A 23,121-nucleotide genomic window follows, 5' to 3' on the forward strand; every position below is an offset into this window, starting at 1 on the left:
TCCTATTTACTAAACAAATTCAAAACACAAGACTCAAAGGGCGCCTGTCACATTGCATCGTGTACCTCCTACTTCTGGGGATGTGTGCAAGCACTGTGGTGTGAGCCACACGCCGCGCTGCAGGACTGTCTGAGCGTTGCATCATTTACATGAAGTGCTGCATCATTTCCTTTAGCAATGGCTCTTACACAAGCTGTTTATACACAGCAGGGGAGGGATGCTACAGGTAAGCAGGCAGACACCAACGTCAGAGCAGATAAAGAGCCGGAGACATCTCACACAATAGGAGTCATCAGTACGTAACATACATTGTGCTAGACAATGAATTTATGGAGGAAGGGGTAGAGACATGACATATTGGGGAACACCATGAAAATGCTACCTAAGATATCAGCATCAGGTTATAGAGAAGAAGGAGCTGAACAGATTGATATATATCTTTATGGGAAAAGATTCAGTATAACTTGTAATTTATTGGTGGAAATCTCTGATGTTTCCATGCTAAAGAGTCAAGTCTGTTGAGTGACTCCGCCTACTGGACTCCTTATCACAGAATGAGCAGGGATTTTAAGTTATACTGAATCTTTTCCCACAATGATACATATCAATCTGCTCAGTTCTTCCTGCTCTATAACATGATGGCTTTAGATTAGATAGAATTGTCTCGGTGATGGGTTCCCTTTAAAGTGGGCGGTCACCAGAGATAAACCTCTTTTTAAAATGTAGCCCCCAAGGCAATCAGTAGACTTCTCTTGGCTGATAAAAAAAAGCTCACACGATACCTGCCCGCGCTCCTGCCTGCGGTCACTGCCGGCCCGCTCAGCCAATCGGTGCGCTGTCTCGCCAAACACACTGATGGGCTGAGCACTGTCAGTGACTTAGGAGCCAGAGAAGCAGGCAGGGGCGCGGGCAGGTAACCTATGAGGTTTTTTTATCAGCCAAGAGAAGTCTACTGATGAGCTTTTTGAAAGGTCCGGCAGCCGATTAGTTAATAAGGCAGAGGGGCACTATTCTTGCAGCCATAGGGCATAACTGTAGCGCATATTGCTGCGGATTTAGCTAAAAAAAAGAACACGTTAACAGCTTTTGCCTCTGTCCCCATTGGGAACACATGAACACACGTCTATGGCAGATCATGTATAACCAACTTTATTCTCCCATTGATGCAATGCAATTGAGGACAAAGTTAGGGGCAGCAGCACATATGCAGCTCTAGATTATACCTGGGGCGTAAGGAAAGATCGGTACAAGATAATGTGTAACGTATTCACAGCATTGCTCAACTTTTAATTCTGCAGGTAAACTATAAAACTATGTCGAAATGTGGACAGAACTTTAATGTATTAAACACTCAGTAACTGAGATACTTGGCTGAGGGAGCTGAGTGTTCCCTATGTATTCGGAGACACGGAATAAACCTTATTAAGCATGAGCCAGTACGCCCAGGAAACATCTCCCCCCCCCCCCCCCCCCCCCCCCCCCCAAGACCACTACACAGAGTCAACATTAGAACATGGACTCCATAAGTTCACACAAGCAATGTTGTTATTTTTTGCCTTCATCAAATAAATTAGGAATATAGAGCACATGTCTCAATATACATATACTGTATACAGCAAAGGGCAGCTCGGTGGCTCAGTGGTTAGCACGGGAGTTCTGGCTTCATACCCCATCAAGGGCAACATCCGCAAAGAGTTTCCCCCTGTGTTGGGGTAAGTTCACACTACAGAATCCGTGCAGACATGTCAATTTTTGGGGCGGAAGTCGTAATCCACCAGCAAATATCATTGACTCTAAGGAAAGGGTGGAACTTCAAGGGGAGGCCGTCCGGTGGAATCCACTTTAAGTCTCTGCGTGGATTCCATAGTGTGAATGCATCTTATGTAGGTTTCCTCTGGGTTCTCTGGTTTCCTCCCACACCCAAAACATACGGATAGTTCAATTTGCATTGTGAGCCCTAATGGGAGCAGGAAAGTGCTGCGGAACCAGTTGGTGCTATATAAATGAGAATTATTATTAGCCATATACAATAAAAATATTTGCATAGGGCCAACAAATTCCACAGCAATACAACAGAATTGCTACAATAGAAGTGCCGGCAGAAACACCGAAAACCACTCAGGTGCCAAACCATGGTAGGGGTCCATAAAACGCCCGATGAATGGAATGGAGGAGCACTGCTGCCCATCGGAGCACCTTAAGGCTCCAATACCCGAGCTGTATTTATTACTTCAAAGCTTAGTAAAGTTTCTTTAACGTTCAAAGCTCCAAGGTTTTTCATCGCTTAAGTAATAATTAATCTACTCCAGCTAAAACCAGCCAATCCTCTTTTTTATTCTCCATCATTCAGTTTTATGAGGACTTATAAAGATAGATAGGGCGATAGCCTTGCTTGCAGCTTTTGATAAAAAATAATAATAATAATCATCCAATGGGAGAGAAGGGAAGAGGTTCCAGCAGATGGACGCGTGTGTGTCACTCCTGGACGAGACACAATACCGGTCAGTGTTTTCACTCCTCCTGGTTTTATAAGCAGCTCTGACATTTTCCATCAGTATTTGGAAAATTACAAAGTGCCACAATTCATAAAACTGTTCCCTGACACACGGCCAACCACGGACTTATAAGTGAACTGAACCTGAACTAAGTAAAGCTTAATTGTTGCTGTCCCATGCCGGATCCATTGACAACGTCCTTATTATAATGAATTGTGATTCGTATAATTAGAAGAAATACGTTTATCCAGGACTAGAAGGGTAAATCACATAGTGCATTGCTAAAGACTTTCTGTGAAGATCTTCATGCAGAAAACCTGCAGACGGTGATTTACCAGCCATGTGGATCAGGAAGTTTTTGTGCACAAATGACCAGTGGGATGAAGTTTTTAAAAAATCTGTCAAAAACTGAATAGCTGCAAATCCGATCTAGTTCACGGCCCAATCTCCTGGTGCTGCCATGGTGAGGCTTCTCTGGTCCCTGACCTCCAGCACCGTGTAGTGGCCACATAGGTAGTAGACATAGTGAAACATTACACGGAGCAATAATTATCGATCCGTGTAAAAGAGAGAACGATCAGCCGATTAACAGCTGATCGTTTCATTAGGTCCTGACCTAAAATCATCGGGTGAGCTCCATCTAAAATCGATGCGCGGCTGATACCCAATGACTGAATAATCTGTTATACGTTAGCGCTCCACACTCTTGGTCTTCTCCTGCCCTCTGCAGCTCCTCTAAGCTGACAGGCCGCTCAGCCAATCACTGGTCGGGACCGCCGTGGTGCCAGGAAGAGAGCATGGGGCAGGAGAAGACCGGGAGCGTGAAGAGGTGATGTATCAACAGTTTAGGGCAAGGGCTGCACAAAAATTGCTAACGATGTCCGTGCAGCCCCTGCTAAACGATAATCAAGCTGTGTAATAGGCTCAGTGAATAAGCATTAATCTAGCAGATCGGCGCTCGTTTACTTTATTGATCGACCTGGCTAATAGGACCCTTCTTTCACAGGATTGCCTTCTGTAGTATAATATTCAATTAGTAAACATGAAGTTATATCAGGAATTGGACGTTTCTGTCATCCAGACTTTTTTAGCAAGCTATACCCTAGTTCTAGACATGAGTGTATAAGAGTAGTGCATAAAGTGTATAAGTGACCAAATAATTGAAACGAAAGCCACTTTCTCTCTCTCTCTAATATATATACATATATCCATTTACCCTGAACCGGTTATGGATATAAATGTTATATAAGCGTTATGTCCAATTGTGCCGTATGGAACTAACCAAGGTGCATGATGCAGGAATCTATACACGTAGACTACACAAAAAAAGGGATAGAAAGGGACGCAATTCTGTAGGTCAGAGCTTCCAAACCAAAAGGGATGAGGTTAGTGATGCAAGCGGTATAGCATTCTACACCATATGACTCCTCCTGACTGTTCTCGTGGTTGTAGCATTCATTTCTGCTATTTATATTACTGTAATGCAACAGGAGACATTTAACAAAGAGTCGTTTGGTGCATTTGATTTTATTTATAAAAACTAACAAAAAAAACTATAAAACAAATCTAGAAGTAATATAGTGTTTGTAAGATGTTCCGTCTGTGTAATTCCACACTTCTACCAAAGAGGGGGCTAGACAGCCACTGCCCCACAATGCCGGAGGGAGAGGAGTGAGGGTAAGTTCCAGTATAGAGTAATCTGACAGGACGCTCCTCCGTTCCCAGCTGGAGATTTGCTCAGCATTAAAAACAAAACACTTTTCCGTGTAATATTTGGAGTTTTTTTCGGTTTACGTCTCTCTTATATATAAGATCTATGTTCTTTTCTCACCACTCAATTGGTTTTTCACTAAGGCAAACTTTTTTTTAATTCATCTCAAAATATCAAGAAGCTGGCAAAACTCTGGCGCAGTCCTTCATCTGGATTCTGACAGCTCGGAAAAACATTCAATTGAAGCATTCTGCAAGAACAAACACATCCTCGCAGGCCGCGCTTTCCGGGCAGACACGTCATATTCACTTAAACCGGCTACAATTACGTCCCTCTTATTCTGTTGTCATACAAACCAAGACGACTGGTTACAATGAGCGTTATTTACCCTGGTGGAGGCGTTCAGCCCGGAATCCCTAAACAGGAGGACCAATATATATAATCCTTTTATATGGCATCAAATATTGTACAATATCATTCAGACAGCCATAGGAAAGGAGGTAACAAAGGGTTAAAGGATAGCTGCATATTCAGAGCAACTTTACCTGACTATATATCTAACTGCATAAATGGTAATTCTCTGATACTCTGTTTCCCCAAAAATAAGACCTAGTTTGCTGAATTGCTAAATATAAGGCCTCCCCCAAAAGAAAGACCGAGCTAAGTTTTTGTTAGGAAGCATGCCCGCCGCACAGAACACCAGGGCGTACAGCTGGGATTCTTTTTAGCCGCCGTTGTCCCCGATCTTCACCGTCCGTTGCAGAGCAACTGCATGCAGGACATGAAGACCGTTACCTACCGCCAACCCCCTATGTTTTCTTCTGTGACCGTCACTTGTAAATGTGCAGGCAAGGCATCAAGAGGCCCGTTGCCTGCCGCCATCCCCGTTCTCCTCTACCACCAGATTTCGAGCTGCACACAGTCTGCTATTATCCTGTCACCTGCCACCATACTGCTGTCCCTGCTGTGCTGTACTAGTGTGCTGTGGTGAGCTCCCCCTGGTGGCCAGAAGCCGCCATACCGCACGCTGCTGTGCATGTGACATGAATTCCTCTTCAAGCAAAGATAAGGGCGTATTAATTTCTATTCTAGTGTAACAATTAATTGTGTGACTGTTGTCATACAAGTCCCTGTGTTGTGTACAGTCCCCGTGTTGTCTACAGTCCCCGTGACTCCCCTCTCCTCTAACAGAAATGCCCCTATTCCCAGCTGCCTACATCCCCCTTTATTAGTAGGTGAAAAATAATGCTGTAATTACTCACTGCCTTCATATACAACACAGATCTTCTACTAAACACAGCTCTTCTGCTCACTAGTGCCGCTGCCCAGCATGTGAAACATGATCTTTCCCGCAATATGGAGAAGGGGGAGCCAGGGAGTGGTGGAGATAAAAAGGCAAATGACTTGTGACATTCTGTACATTAAAGAGATTCTGTCTGTAGGATTATGGCGTCCTATCTCAGGGTAAACTAGTGACAGAGAAGCTGAACAGGATGATGTATCACTTACATTGTTCTGTGCAGCTGATACAGAGATCTCCTCCTGAATAACATGGACAATAAGTCCTCTCCATTATGTGCATGAGCCCAGTAGTCCTGGATATTCATGAGAACCAGAAAACTCCGCCCCCCAGCTGCTGATTGGCAGTTATCTATCCATGCTGTGTATAGGCAGTCACCTGTCAATCAGCAGCTGGAGGGCGGGGGGAGGGGTGTGGCAAGAATCCTAATCTCCTGCATATTAGGAGAACAGCTGAACAGATTGATGTAAGTAATACACCAACCTTTTCAGCATTTCTGTCACTAGTTTATGCTGCCCTTATTTAAGGCCACATATACCTAGTGAAAGATTTCCTTTAAGAAGAGGGAGGGGGGTAGATCATCATGTGTTCAGTGTAGGGATATTACAGTCAGGAAATAAACTCCAGGAGCCTGGTTTTGTGACTGCCTGTCAAACCGGCTTACAAAGACAAGTCAGCTGCAGCCAAGTCATTAGTATGCGACTAATATTTCTGTATGCAAACAATTTGTATATCATTAGAAAACCCCTCTAAGTAACTTAAGATTTACATTAATAGACTGCTCCAACAGGGCGAAAATTGGACCACACATACACAATGATCTAAGTTTGGTTTAGTAGAAGCCCTTTGAGTCCCAAGTGTTCCCTTTGTAATGTGAAACCTACATGTGGCTTCTTACAGCTGCGTGACTCTGACTGGCCAAAGTTTTTCTTCATGTTATTGACCTTAAGAAGTCGATATAAAAACGCGCACACTTGTGTTTTCAAGCAAAGTGAAAGTGTCCGTTCAAGTCAGTGACAAAAAAGAATATCTGCACCCGACTAAAACTGAAAGCGGCAATCACAGTGCAGTGTGGCTGTGACCAGATGTCAGTGACGCGGCTACCCAGGACACGTGAGCTATGGTTTATACTTCTAGGCAAGTTAAATATTAACATGTTTAGGTTACACTTCTGCAGGGCAAGACAAACGCTCAGTACATCAGCAGCAGGTTTATCCCCCGTACCCCGACTGGTTATGGTTATTAGTCTGACACCACAGGTATATACACCCCATAGCATGGACACCATATATCACCTATAACAGATGGGCAAGTGTGGCACCAAAACCTCTCGTCTCCCAGGATAACCCGGTGTTGCTGGAATCTCGCAGTCACACAGGTGGACAGGTCACTACAAATCTCAAATTAATCTAAGCTGCTGAAATCCATTCCATGACCTTAATTCTGTGAACTTGTCCTGCCGCGGCCGTCATCAAAACTGAAGATAAGATTAATGTAAAAAAAAAAACTACAATTTCAAAATCTAAGTGTATATCTGTAAATTTATCAACAGACCTTAATCCTGCTGTGTTCTTATTGGGAGTACTTGGTCACTTTAAATGGTCACTGTAATTTTTGACAGCCTACGTGATTCCCAACATATTTCTACAAGGGTTGGAAAAAATACTCAGAAACCCCCCCATTTTCCATAGCTAAGTTGAACTTTTCCTGACACCCCGGCCACCACCACTAATTTAATTTAATGTAGCAAAAAAAAAAAAAAAACACCCAACAAAAAATCTTTGTGCAAAGAAAAAGCGGAAAGTAGTAAGTGCTGTGTTGTGAGTGGCCAGACGATGGAGTGGAAGTCCCTGTCTGTGTACTACTGGAAAATATCCACTGTGCATCAAGGAAAAGCCAAATAACAGCATGAAAATCACATTGTCACTACATTGTCACAAAATTGTTTAAAAACTTATAGGTAAGCTTTTGTTCTCAATCAGAGTGTATGGGTTCCATATGTGTATAATACAGAGTGGGGGTGTAGAAGGGAAAGTGGGAGGTAATAGATGCAATTAAGGTGTCAAACAAGAGTCAATATAGACAAGAAACAAAAAATTCGAAACTTCTTCAAACATCTGCTCACAGCTCAGGATTCTGGTGGGTAATGTTGGGAGATGCCGACCCGGCCTTCTGCAATGGTAAATTCCAGTACGGCACACATTCATAGAACATAAAGCTCCAGCATCAGATATCAAAAGGGAAGCACATTGGTTAACGTAAAACATCTTTATAGGAATTCCTGTGAAAACACATGGAGTGCACACGGCCGTCTATCGGGCCAATGCTTCTCACAGAAATACCCACCAAGATGTATTGCCTTTGACCAGTATACTTACCGTTGGATATCTGATGCTTGAGCTTCATGTTCTGTGAATGAACGCTGTGTTGGAAATATACTAAAAAAAAAAAAAACAATGATACCGATACACGTCCTTCACTACAGTGTAACCATTATGGAAGATGAATGGGACTATATGATACACTTGGATAGATGTATGCATTCCGCAATTTGCATGAGTGTTCTACATTTCAGGCTCCTCCAACAAGCAGCGTCTTCAAGGTAATTTATTGGCATGCTATAAGTGTTTATGCTTCCTTGCCACGGTATCTCAAGAATCTCCTCCACCACACTGCAACTTAGATGCTTGTTTAAGTTACCACAAATTAGGATTGTTCCACAAAAATAACAAAAGTATAACAGTAACACAATTATATATACCATCCTATACAAGCTTCTGAACATGGGCCTCGGTGGGACTGCAGCGGCGGGGGATTGGGGCAAATATTGACCAGTTTTTATTTTGACACATTTGAATAAAAATTAAATAATAAAATTATATTGGATTTTTCAGTAGTAGTAAAAATATTTCCGTCCCTAGACCAGACCTTTAGGCCGCACAATGTTTAGTTTCTGAACGGCAGAGACGCAATATCTACCTAGTGTTTCATCCATTGAAGTCACCATTATTTATTTAATCTATCTTTGTAACAAATTATATGAAGCAGAATACTATATTTAACACTGCTGAGTCAGATCAAAACAAATAAAGTCGAGAATTGGTTATTTGTGCTGGCGTTGGGTCAATGTGAGGTCATAGTTTAGTTCTTAGTTTTCAAACACCGACAAATCTGTAACGTGCAAGAGCCAAATCTATAGAAAATCTGCAGATAATTAACGCAAGGAATTAGAATAAGTCCACAAGGTCAATATACACACTGTATTCTATACTGAGCTATATACACACCGTATTCTATACTCAGCTATATACACACCGTATTCTATACTGAGCTATATACACACCGTATTCTATACTGAGCTATATACACACCGTATTCTATACTGAGCTATATACACACCGTATTCTATACTCAGCTATATACACACCGTATTCTATACTGAGCTATATACACACCGTATTCTATACTGAGCTACATACACACACACTGTATTCTATACTCAGCTATATACACACCGTATTCTATACTGAGCTATATACACACCGTATTCTATACTGAGCTATACTATATACACACTGTATTCTATACTGAGCTATATTATATACACACCGTATTCTATACTCAGCTATATACACACCGTATTCTATACTCAGCTATATACACACTGTATTTTATACTCAGCTATATACACACTGTATTCTATACTCAGCTATATACACACTGTATTCTATACTCAGCTATATACACACTGTATTCTATACTGAGCTATATACACACTGTATTCTATACTCAGCTATATACACACCGTATTCTATACTCAGCTATATACACACCGTATTCTATACTCAGCTATATACACACCGTATTCTATACTCAGCTATATACACACCGTATTCTATACTCAGCTATATACACACCGTATTCTATACTGAGCTATACTATATACACACTGTATTCTATACTGAGCTATACTATATACACACTGTATTCTATACTAAGCTATATTATATACACACTGTATTCTATACTGAGCTATACTATATACACACTGTATTCTATACTGAGCTATACTATATACACACTGTATTCTATACTGAGCTATACTATATACACACTGTATTCTATACTAAGCTATATTATATACACACTGTATTCTATACTGAGCTATACTATATACACTCTGTATTCTATACTAAGCTATATACACACCGTATTCTATACTGAGCTATACTTTATACACACTGTATTATATACTAAGCTATATACACACCGTATTCTATACCGAGTTATATACGCCGTACTCTATACTGAGTTATATACACCGTATTCTATACTGAGCTATACACACACCATATTCTATACACATAAAGTACAAAAAATTCCATGAGATAAAATATTTCAGATACTGGTCCAGTTACTTTACTGTAACTGTTTTGGTGTAAAAAAAAATAATAATTGCTAATTCACACTTAAATTCATACTCCTTGAAAAATCTAATTTTCCGCTATCCAATCCACAGGATAGGGGAAAAGTAGGAGATCACGGGGGGGTCCGACCTCTGTACCCCCAGCCTACCTCCATATCAGGCATGTGAACCGCATCTCTATTCATTTCTATGAAGCCGATGGAAAGAGCAGATTAAAGGGGTTATCCAACGCTACAAAAACATGGGCATTTTTCCCCCCTCTCTTGTCTCCAGATTGGGTGGGGTTTCAAACTCAGCTCCATTGAAGTAAATAGAGCATAATTGCAAACCACACCTGACCTGGAGAGGGGGAAAAGTGGCCATGTTTTTGTAGCGCTGGATAACCCCTTTAAGCTGGAAGAGCGCTGTACTCGGCTCTTTCCGGCATCTCCATAGGAATGAATAGAGCCACATGCCGTACCCACAGCTCTATTCATAGTACAGAAACTGGGGCCCGATACGTAAATCTGCGGGGGGGGGGGGACAGAAGTAAGACCCCCTTGATCCCCTACTTTTCCCATATCCTGTGGATATGGGAAAAGTTGATTTTTCCTGGAATACCCCTTTAAGATCTGGTATTCCTTCGAGCAAAGCCACAAAATTAAGTAACAAGTAACATCACCGTGAATACACCAAAAGCACAAATATCTTATAACCCAACATAAATGCATAGAGCTGAAAGTTTCTCAATCCTACAAAGAATGGTTTGCTATAATCATGAGCAATCCGGCACACCGCCTATACCTACAACTCTCCGAAACGTATCTCACACCCTTTCATTTCCTGACTTATGTGGCAATAACAATCCTGTCACATTCACTGCCTGGCGCATTCACAACGTGATTAACCTCTTACTCACCTTGACACGTTTTCTGGAATGTATCCTGGACCTGGAAAACCATCATTTCTTCTGGATGACAAAGAGCTTTGAGACAATTCAGAATGTGATTTCCAACTTTCAACCAGTGAACCAACCGGAGGGAATGAGCCCAAATGCTGGAAAGGCTGCTCTCTATTGACTGGTCTGGTCAAAGAGATCGTGCCTTGAGCCCCAATCCTATAATGAAATGACTGTCCACCTGAGTTGACGCCCACAATGGCCGAGGACGGCATAGAGTTGTCCGGAAAAAAATTATCATCAGCCTCCTGTTTAATCCCCATGGCGTGGCCTTGGCTAGAAAATCCATTACCTTCACAACCGCCAACAAATGACGACACGGGTGGTCCTAGTATTCCAGATAGAGAATAGTAATCTTTATCATCCATAAAAGTGAAATACGAGCCATCCATGAATGGGAACGGATTTGCCGACTGGGTCGTTTTAAATAGAGAACTAGAACAAGTACTTTTCCCTGGCTCTTGCTTTATAGAGATTGGAAACGTATCTGACACAACCTTACCACGATCTCCGTAACAGGAGTCAATGAACGTGCCGTCGGGATCGGGCTTAATAAACTTTACCAAGCTACACGCACCACTCTCCCCAATCTCATTATCCATAGTTTCCATTTTGGGAAAAATGAGTTGCTGAGTGGCTTTGTCTTTCACATCTGTACCGATATTGGCGACATCAGTCCGACATTCTGTAGGAAGGACAGCAGGAGGAAATCCCAAAGTGTTGTGTGCTGGGCTGCAAATGGACGAGCCCATAGAACTTGCAGCAGGACTAGAAATAGTGGACCTATTATTGACATTGGAAGGACTGGAGAGCGAGCATCGTGTGTTTATATTCCCAGGACTAGACACGTTGGGCCTTACTGCAATATTCAATGGACTAGATACTGGGGATTTTATACTGCAGTGACTTGGAGGGCTCGATATGGGTGATCTCAAACTACTCAATGGGCTCGACAAAGGCGACTCCACTGTACTAGTATGTGCAGGACTATGTGAGATAGAACATCTATTATCAACGTTTGGTGAGCACGAAACAGAAGTCCCCTGGTTAACGGGACTGTGTACTGTAAAACTTCCAAAGTTTTTGGAACAAGTAGTTGAAGAGACAGAGTCAATTCCAGTAGGGCTACAAACAGAAAGTCCCATGCTGGATGGGCTATTGGTTGAACACTTCTCATTGCAGGATGAGGGGCTCCTTAAAGTGTTACTATTTCCTTTACCATTCATGGAATTGTCACCTTCCAGTATGGAGCTTACAGATTGGTTTTGGCAGTCCAACGGAAAAGTGCCGCAAGCGTTTTGCTTGTAAAATTTCACAAAGTGCTCCATGTTGGGATAAATGTTTCCAGTACCGATCGCTCCTTGCTGGTTTTGCTGTTCATACGCAAATTCCGCATCCCGTACTGAATCCATATATAAACCCATAGACTCTGCTACAGTTGCAGAAAGTTCTTTCGACTCCAATTCCGGCTTAATTTCTTGCGTTAAAACATCAGACGGATTACTATCTGGCTGTAGACAACGGGGGAGGGCTTGTTTCTCTTTAACTTCACTTTCGGTGACATTTGGTGGAAAGGTCCCAGGTACGCAACTCACGTTTACAATTTCCATGTAAGAATCGGCACCCTGCTGTCTGGAAGAGGACAACTCCATAGGCTGCGGCACCTGACCCCATCGTCTCTCCATATCTCCGCCTTCCTGGAAGCCGTGATATCCTTTGGTTTCCATTCCTGCAAATAGAAGTTGAAAGGTCAGTTACGATACGTTTGAATAAATTGTTTTCCGTATAAAATGAACATATTATTATATTGTAAACAGGTTGTATATATTGTGTAAATACACAGGGATTGTTGTCTGCTACCATGGAAACAGACTTGGAAACAAAGCTTTTACACGATATAGATGGGGCATGATCACATTTTTGCGACTGTCCATGCCCCTTCTACGGAAAAAGCCCCATTTAGAAGTATGGGATGGATATAGCTGTATAATTCCATTCAATGACGTTTCAAGTTGGGCAGGGAGGGGGAACCTTTGGCTCGCCAGCTTATGCAAAACAACAATTCCCATCATGCCTGGACAGCCAACGGCCAAAGGCATGATGGGAGTTGTAGTTTTGCAACAGCTGGTGGGCCAAAGGTTCCCCCTCCCTGCCATAAAGTGATGCAATGTACAGCCTGACTTGTTGCCGACTCGCCCTTAGAGCAGAAATTCAGTCTGTGTGGAACTCAAACAGGGCTGTACAAAAAGCACATATACCTTTGGGAAATGGACAGAAAGTCGTCTAATCATGACTACATTCAGCCCTTTGAAGTCTATGGGCCCAATGGCAACATACCAGGGTGTACGTAACATAACATTATGATGACAGATGTCCAGAAACGTGAAATGAACAGGGACTAAGGCTGTCTTTACACAGAGAGATTTATCAGACAGATTTTTGAAGCCAAATCCATTCCTAGCTTTGGCTTTAAAAATCTCTCGGATAAATCTGTCTGTGTAAAGGCACCCTTAAACCTCTCATGTATAGTGTGCACATATAATAAACACAATGTTATATTGAGCTTCTTGTTCCTTGAATATTATGTAGCTGCGTGTTTACTAAAAATGCTGACAGTGTTTTAACCACATAGAGGGACGTAACAAAGCGACGCTGTATCACAGTCACCAATAATGGTGAAAACCGAAGCCACCTGATGCCAAGCGGTAGGTTAGTGGCAGCTCTCTGCGTCACATCCTCCAGACACAGCTTGTTGGAGTAAGGGCCCTATTACACGGGACAATTATTGTGCGAAAAATCATTAAATTGTTCGAATTTAAACGGTAATCGTTCTGTGTAATTGCAGGCAACCATTTGAAAAATCGTTCGTAAGTCGTTAATCGTTTATTTAGATCTGAACCTAAAACTATTGTTAATCGTTCGCTGTAATTCCACGTTTGTTCGCTCAAGTATCGCATTTTTTCACTTATCGTTTAGTGTAATTGCACATTGTTCATTGTTTTTCTGGGATCCGAAGGAATAAACGATCATAGTAACGATCGCAATAACGATCATAGTAACGATCGTAACTAAAGATTATCGTTCTGTGTAATATGGTGAACGATTTTAGGTTAACGTTAAACAATCTCGTTTGCGATCGTTTATTGTTAGTCGTTAAAAATCGCTCAGTGTTATAGGACCCTAAGTTGTGATTCTGTGCACATGATGCTTTATACACTACCTACTAGGCTTCCTCCATCATAGTCACTCCACCAATACTCTGCATAAGTAGCGGAGTTGGACGTTGATATACATGGGATGTGAATGCATGGGATGGATCATGTAAGGCTGGGTTGATACTACATTTTTTTTGTTGGTTTGTTTTGCATCCGTTTTGATAAATTTTTCCATTGAGTTCCATTATTTAAAAAAAAAAAAAAAAATACACAAAAATGTGGTCGACCATGTTCTTGTGTATGTTTACGAAAAAAAAAAAAACACAACAGATTCTTTTTTTTATAATGAAAGTCAATAGAAAAACGGATGCACACAAATGAATCAGTTTTCATCGGATGAAAAAAAAAAAAACAGTGTGAACCCGGCCTAAATGTTGCATTTTGATGTTTTAAAATGAATTCCTAAATTAATTCGGAAACACAAGCGGGAGTCTACCGTGCTTCTAAAATCTACTTTACACATACGGACTACAGTGTATGCTGCTATGTCTGGGCGGTAGAGTGTAATGTATACAGCCGTGCAAAAGACTACTCCTCCTGTCACAACCCACTTTATGTAAAAAAAACAAAAAAAAAAAAAAAAAAATTGTTGAGATTTTTCACCGGCCAGATTGTGATAAATTACCTATTATTATTTATTTTTAAAGCTTCCTTGATTCAAGAGCACTAACCTTTGTAATAAAAAGAGTTTTACCACAACAACTACAAGAGGCGGCACCATGCCTTAAGTCAGAAACAACTCTTTTGTGTCTTAAAGCGCTACTCCAACATCATGTCTCCAACAAGCTTACTTACCTGTCTGTCCCAGTTCTGAAATTAAGATTTTTTTTTTTCTTTTGGTGGTGGTGGTGTGTGTGTGTAAAGGTGCGTTTACACATAACGATTATCGTGCGAATTTGCACGATAACGATCGAATTTGAACGATAATCGTATGTGTAAACGCAGCAAACGATCAAACGCCGAACGAGAAATTGTTCATTTTGATCTTTCAACATGTTCTCAAATCGTCGTTCACAAAAAATTCACAGATCGTTCCGTGTAAACAGTCGTTCGCCGATTTAACCAATGTGTGAGATAGGCTTAAGCGATCGCAAAACAAACTTTCCGTACGATATATTGTACCGTCTAAGCGCTGATCGTTAAGAAAAAAAAATTGTTACTCCAACATCGTTAATCGTACGATCCAGCCAATTATTGTTTCGTGTAAACGCACCTTAAGGCTGGGTTCACACTACGTATATTTCAGTCAGTATTGTGGTCCTCATATTGCAACCAAAACCAGGAGTGGATTAAAAACACAGAAAGGCTCTGTTCACACAATGTTGAAATTGAGTGGATGGCCGCCATATAACAGTAAATAACGGCCATTATTTCAATAGAACAGCCGTTGTTCTAAAATAACAGCAAATATTTGCCATTATATGGCGGCCATCCACTCAATTACACCATTGTGTGAACAGATCCTTTCTGTGTTTTTAATCCAGTCCTGGTTTTGGTTGCAATATGAGGACCACAATACTGACTGAAATATACGGAGTGTGAACCCAGCCTTAGTGTGTGTGTGTGGTGGGGGGGGGGGGGGGGACAGGGGGTTGTTCTGTATTTTTTGCACTTCCTGGACTTGTAGTTGCTCAATACTAGAAATCCCAGGGGGCACTGCCACTCATCACAGTCCTCCTGCCGTACTCCCGCCAATTCCCTGCCCAAAGCTGTTGCAAAACATATAATTTTACTGCAGAGTGTTGCACCAGTGAGGTTACATCACCTGCTGCTAAATTTTATACACTGTAAACAGATTCCACTCTCCCAATAAAAATTATATATATATATATATATATATATATATATATATATACACACACACACACACACACACACACATATACATAGATATACATAGATACATCCACACACATACATATATATGTGTATATGAGAGGAACGTAATGATGAAGGCTGGAGGGGCCGGTCAGAGGTGGTGACATCACTCAGGGAGGTGGAGCTAGAGCTCAGATATAAGCCACGCCTCCTGTGACATCAGAGGATGATGCGTTGTCTCAAAAAAGAAGGAGCAGCCAGAAAGCTGTCGGGGTGAAACATACAAACCCCCACTGAAGCCCCTACTATTAGTGGCGACACTTGGTTAGTTATGTGTCTTGGGGTGATAGTTTTATTTAAATACAATTTTCTGATACTGGAGTACTCCTTTAGGCTACGTTCACATGTACAGGATCTGCAGCAGATTTGATGCTGTGTTCCGTTATTTAGTTACAATCTGCTGCGGATCCTGTATGTGTGAACACACCCTTAAACACATAATCCAGGATTATAGTAAAAAGAAACATAACAGCGCCACCGAGCAGCCTCAGGTTGGTTATGGCACTGCAGTTCAGTTCTGCTGAAATCAATCAAGGTGTTTTAATACCAGGCAGAACCCTATAAAACCTTTTGGCTGAGTATATATACACACACACTATTCTGGTTAGTACTTAGTCCTCAGTTTGTTAAGAAGTTTTACCAAAACGAAGAGTGGAAATAAGAGAAAAACTATTAAGAAAAAATTTGTAGTTTTTTATTGTGTTTTAGACCAATTCCTGGTAAAAATACTGATCAATTATTGTTTCAAACACCGACGGATACGCGGTGTACATACCCGGCCTCTTGTAATGTACTGCTACAGGTGAATAAAGTCTCTACACTAAGCCTCTGTGTAATATATCAGACAATGCATCCAATACTGGGGAGAACTCCGCCACCTATATACTGTATGACTAACTCCTGGTGGTGGCAGAATGAATGAAAAATGAATCATTCCTCGTATCTGCAAACACGTCCAGTATGCTGAGAGGGTGCGTTATGCAAGAGTCTGCCGTTCTTGCAAAAAAAACCAAACATATAAAACATGAAATCCTTAATGTACTTAGTACTGCTGTCTATTAGTGTTTATCATTTATAAACAAAGTAATAGGACAATAGGGTCTCAGCATCAGAGTTCTGCCATATATTATAAAGAGGAGCCATGTGAATTACTACCGCTCTGTATAGCAAGTCGGATGAAGAACGGACGTCATTTCTAAATTGTTAGGGATTTAAAGGAAAGTTTTCCTTTTTTATGACTCCAGTTGATAGAAATGATTCTTCTCATGGTTGCGGAGTCCCTGTATACCGTAAGGACTCCTGACCTAGAGACAACAGTAGGGGGAAAGTGGCCATGTTTTTGTAGCGCTGGATAACCCCTTTAACTGCAAACCACACCTGATCTGGAGACAAGATCAATGCTGTCTCTGGAAGTATATGACACGGCCCCCACAGTGCCCTGGATTACATGAAGGACTTGAGCAGCCGACATGCACAGATCAGGGGTTAGGATGTTTGGAGTCCCTCCCTGCTGTTCCTAGGACCGTTGCTGCTGTAAAGGACCGTCACAATGAATAGAGATCAGTTTTAGGTTTCTTTTCTGTTCATTCACTTTGCATTGTATTGTTAGTTAATAAAAATGTAACTATTAAACACTTCTATTTTTCATTCACACATTGCAGCATCTACCCCAGACCTGCCTAAACCATTGGCGGAGTACTGTATAGCGGAGCAAGAAAGACTGGACCAGCCCGATGCTAGAGCATGCAGATTTTTATATAATAAATGTATGATCATCAATTTCCAACCCAAAAAAAAAATAATAATTAATAATAATATAATAATAATAATAATAATAATAATAATAATAATAATAATAATAATAATAATGCTGTATAAAAGCATCACACAGTACAATACAACAGCAGCCGCACTGAGGGTGACTTATGAGCTCTGACACTTGCACCTGCTCCCTACCTGCATCCATTCCTGCTCACTATCCCCCCCCCCCCCCCCATTTCTCCGGTTTCCTCCATCCTCCAGGTGCAGCAGGTACAGTATTGCAGAGATTAGCACTAGGAGTGTGTAAACACCAGACTTGGCAATAGTCTGCAATCTCTCCTGCTATATACCCAGAGGTAGGAGAGTAAGAAGTGTGACTGCAGCAGACGTGACCGGATCACACATGTTGCTTAGAACTCACCAAACGCTCAGTTACATAAGACAATCAGACCTAGACTCTCTGCATAGAAATGGTTAATCACGACGTCTGTCACATGGTAAGTGCAAGTTGGACCCTGCCCCGCTCCTCTCTGGCTGACACTCCTTCACCGCTCCCAGCCATCTCACTGGCTCCACTGACCTGTCAGTTATACGGAGGGTGGCATGACTGATATTAAGTTGCTGCGACACAAAAGATAACCCTTTAGATGCCCGACAGAACGGAAAACTCAGCCCTGGTCACTATACAGCGTGTAAAAGTGCACGTTCAATCTAGTCAAGTAGCAAAGCTGTGCAACAACCTGCAGCAAAGTTACACTGCAAAGGGAAAGAAGTCTATGGGGGGGGGGGGGGGGAAACCAGTCTACAGAGGCGGAAACTGCTCCATGTACAATGACACAGGTGTGACAGCAACGACCTCTGACAGCAACGTGTGTATACTCCAACTATCTCTCGTATATAGCATCTGTGCAATATAAATCGATCAGATATCAGCGATCTGTATATAGCATCTGTGCAATATCTATTGATCAGATATCAGCGATCTGTATATAGCATCTGTGCAATATAAATCGATCAGCGATCTGTATATAGCATCTGTGCAATATATATTGATCAGCGATCTGTATATAGCATCTGTGCAATATATATATATCGATCGGCGATCAGATATCAGCATATCTGTTTATAGCATCTGTGCAATATCTATTGATCAGATATCAGCGATCTGTATATAGCATCTGTGCAATATAAATCGATCAGATATCAGCATATCTGTTTATAGCATCTGTGCAATATCTATTGATCAGATATCAGCGATCTGTATATAGCATCTGTGCAATATAAATCGATCAGATATCAGCATATCTGTATATAGCATCTGTGCAATATATATCGATCAGCGATTTGTATATAGCATCTGTGCAATATATATCGATCAGATATGTGTATATAGCATCTGTGCAATATATATCGATCAGCGATCTGTATATAGCATCTGTGCAATTTATATCGATCAGATATCAGCATCTGTATATAGCATCTGTGCAATATATATCGATCAGATATCAGCATATCTGTTTATAGCATCTGTGCAATATCTATTGATCAGATATCAGCGATCTGTATATAGCATCTGTGCAATATATATCGATCAGATATGTCTATATAGCATCTGTGCAATATATCGATCAGCGATCTGTATATAGCATCTGTGCAATATATATCGATCAGATATCAGCATCTGTATATAGCATCTGTGCAATATATCGATCAGCGATCTGTATATAGCATCTGTGCAATATATATCGATCAGATATCAGCATCTGTATATAGCATCTGTGCAATATATATTGATCAGCGATCTGTATATAGCATCTGTGCAATATAAATCTATCAGATATCAGCATTTGTATATAGCATCTGTGCAATATATATCGATCAGCGATCTGTATATAGCATCTGTGCAATATAAATCTATCAGATATCAGCATTTGTATATAGCATCTGTGCAATATATATTGATCAGCGATCTGTATATAGCATCTGTGCAATATATATATCGATTGGCGATCAGATATCAGCATATCTGTTTATAGCATCTGTGCAATATCTATTGATCAGATATCAGCGATCTGTATATAGCATCTGTGCAATATATATCGATCAGATATGTGTATATAGCATCTGTGCAATATATATCGATCAGCGATCTGTATATAGCATCTGTGCAATATATATCGATCAGATATGTGTATGTAGCATCTGTGCAATATATATCGATCAGCGATCTGTATATAGCATCTGTGCAATATATATCGATCAGATATCAGCATATCTGTTTATAGCATCTGTGCAATATCTATTGATCAGCGATCAGATATCAATCTAACATCTGTCTTCTATGGACGGATATGGTGCAGACGCCTTAATATTTGACATAGAAACTTTCCAAATAAATCATTGTATCATATCTGCAAACAAATTGTAGGTGAATAGGGAGAAGCCGCACTTCGCTGTCGGTCAGGACCCCGATCCATACATCACCCAATAATCAGAAATACTTTCACCACCCCGTCACACCCAAAGAGTCATTCCATGTCAGCGCGTCATCATCATCCAGATCAGGTTATTGAAAGGTTATTTGGAAATCCACCAGTGACCCAGCAGGTAGAACCGGGAATATGAAAGGGCAAAGATGATTGAACTGAAAACACGGAGGAGTCTCTAGGAGACGGAGCTCCACCTGCACCACAGTCAGCCTCACCGGCCTGCAGCTATCTGGCGTGCCGCCCGGTGCCCTGTGCGCTTTATTCAGCATTACCTGGCACAGCAGCATTCTGTATCAAGTTCAAACCCACTGGCTGCTCGTCTGCAATAATGCATGACATCCGCGGATAGGGAGGGACGGAAAATTCCATCAATACACACGAAGTTTAAGGGGAAAGAAAAACTGTGGCTGCTCAGATGTCATAGACTGGAACTAGTGAGGAGCAATAAGGTGCAATTATTTATCTGTAGGATGAGTGATCGATACAAGGATAGATCACGGCCCAAATCCAGCCGCACACAGTAACGGCCAACACACCCACCTACATCACACTGCAACGTCCACTGAGGACAACCAGTGACCACACACACGGTACAGTAACAGCCAACACCCCCCTCTACACCACACTGCAACGTCCACCAGTGACCACACACACAGTACAGTAACGGCTGACACCCCTATCAACATCACACTGCAACGTCCACTGAGGACCACCAGTCTACATCACACTGCAACGTCCACTGAGGACCACCAGTGACTACATACACAGTACAGTAATGGCCGACACCCCCAGCTACATCACACTGCAACGTCCACTGACCCCACACACGGTACAGTAACGGCCGACACACCCCTCTACACCACACTGCAACGTCCACCAGTGACCACACACACGGTACAGTAACGGCCAACACCCCCAGCTACATGACACTGCACCGTCCACTGGCCACACACACACACGTCTATGGGAATACTTTAGCTCCCATTTAAGATTATAGCTGCCCGGGGAGCTCATGTCCAGGTGACAGCAATGCCCCCACTATGTCTGACCCATTCATACGTCCGATCTCACGGCCATTACCATCAAGAAGTATTGTCTGCGGACACAGTATAGGCTTTTATCTGGTGTCCGTATAATGGAGAATGTTACAATGTATCGAGCTCAGGTGTAATGTGACTGATGGAAAGTTACACTGAGTCACATATATATATATACAGTATATAGAGTATACAGCACTGGGCGGTGACTGGTCTCTAAGAAGAAAGCTGATGGTGAAGCCTGCGGGCCTGACCCTGACCGGATGCAGAGACCCCCGGGTTTGTTTACAGGAAGGCGGAAAAAACAACAAATAAATAATAAACAATAATAAATAATAACAAAAATAAATAACAAAATGTGCAGATGTATAAAGGACTCAATAAAAGTTGTCAATGATTTACAGAATAACTGGATGCAATGAGGCCGGATGGAAGCAGACAGGTGACATGGGGGGGGGGTATAAGCAGGAAGCTATGGGGGTGCCCAAAATAAACAATGCCAGGGCCAGGGCACCCTCCTCTGTATGGATGGGGAGGGCAGGCAGCCTATGGGGGATGTTGTGTCTGAGACCATGTCTGGCTGCTCCCAATAGAATATTATGGAGGAGCAGGAGATGGACAGGTGACATGTACACACGGTGCGTCTCCCGGACAGGTGACATGTACACACAGTGCGTCTCCCGGACAGGTGACATGTACACACGGTGCGTCTTTCGGACAGGTGACATGTACACACGGTGCGTCTCTCGGACAGGTGACATGTACACACGGTGCGTCTCTCGGACAGGTGACATGTGCACACGGTGCGTCTCTCGGACAGGTGACATGTACACACGGTGCGTCTCTCGGACAGGTGACATGTACACACGGTGCGTCTCTCGGACAGGTGACATGTACACACGGTGCGTCTCTCGCTGACATGTATGTGCGGTAACCCTGTAGTTTGGGGGTCGTGCAGGAAGGAGTTAATCGCAGTCTGCCCGGACTTTGCCCTCTGCGTTTCCAGGCGGCGGATCCCGGTGCTCACTCACCTTTCCTATGACATGGCAGGCGGGGACCGGGCGCTTCTCCCGGGCAGGCGGGGACCGGGCGCTTCTCCCGGGCAGGTGACGTCCAATCTGATCGGTGTGTCTGTAATCCCGAGCCGTCACCGGCGACCACCGACCCCGGTGTGCACGCTCGTCAGTAGGTGACAGCTCCGGTAACGTGTCCGGTCACACCCTCCGGCAGCCAGAGACCGGGGGGCCCGGGGGGCTGAGGCAAGGTCACCCCACATACAAGTGGCCGCGGCGCCCGCAGAGTTGGGAAAACTTTTTGCTGCTGTCGGTGTGTGATCCCGTCAGCCGTCCAGCCTGTCACACAGCCCGGTCATCCCCGGAGCTCGGTGTCTGGCAGCAGCTGGCGGAGAGGCGACAGCCGGGGCTGCGGAGCTGGACGTGCGGCTCTGGGCGGCCGGTGTGAGCGCTGACAGCAGGCAGGCGGCAGGCACGGTGCAGCCCGGACAGCAGCAGCAGCGCTGAGGGAAGCGGCAGCCGCTGAGTGACAGGCAGACTGAGCACCGTGCTGTCTAGTTCCCATGCAGAGCGAGGTGTCGTGATGTCAGCGTGACATCAGCGAGTCACATGACTCGGCGGTCACGTGGGACGGACGGCGCGCTTCCAGTCTGGCTTGTGTCTGAGAGGGTGGCTGTCTGGGGCGCCGGGGGAGCGCGCTGTAAGGTGCCCGGTGTCACCGGGGAAAACCGCCGCCAGGACGGACACCCACCCCCGCAACAAGTGCAGCCCCCGCTCAGGGAATAGCGGCGGCGGGTGTGACGGGGATCAGAGGCAAATACCGGGGAGGAGAGAGAGAGATGGGAGGCAATAGAGGGTG

The 23,121-nt window shown here is 43.0% G+C and overlaps 1 protein-coding gene across 2 annotated transcripts in view; it reads right to left on the minus strand.

The window, feature by feature from the left end:
* Positions 1 to 22,812, minus strand: part of NR3C2 (nuclear receptor subfamily 3 group C member 2) — a 245,136-nt gene extending 222,324 nt beyond the window's left edge. For both annotated transcript variants that reach the window (XM_069978668.1, XM_069978667.1), the window contains exons 1-2: positions 22,281 to 22,812; positions 10,831 to 12,598 (exon numbers count right to left, since the gene is read on the minus strand). In XM_069978668.1, coding sequence (XP_069834769.1) covers positions 10,831 to 12,596 — 1,766 coding nt within the window. In that variant the 5' untranslated portion in view covers positions 12,597 to 12,598; positions 22,281 to 22,812. The remainder of the gene's footprint in view (positions 1 to 10,830; positions 12,599 to 22,280) is intronic.
* Between the last annotated feature and the right edge of the window lie 309 nt (positions 22,813 to 23,121).

Source organism: Dendropsophus ebraccatus, chromosome 7, assembly GCF_027789765.1.
Source record: "Dendropsophus ebraccatus isolate aDenEbr1 chromosome 7, aDenEbr1.pat, whole genome shotgun sequence".
Taxonomy (NCBI): Eukaryota; Metazoa; Chordata; class Amphibia; order Anura; family Hylidae; genus Dendropsophus; species Dendropsophus ebraccatus.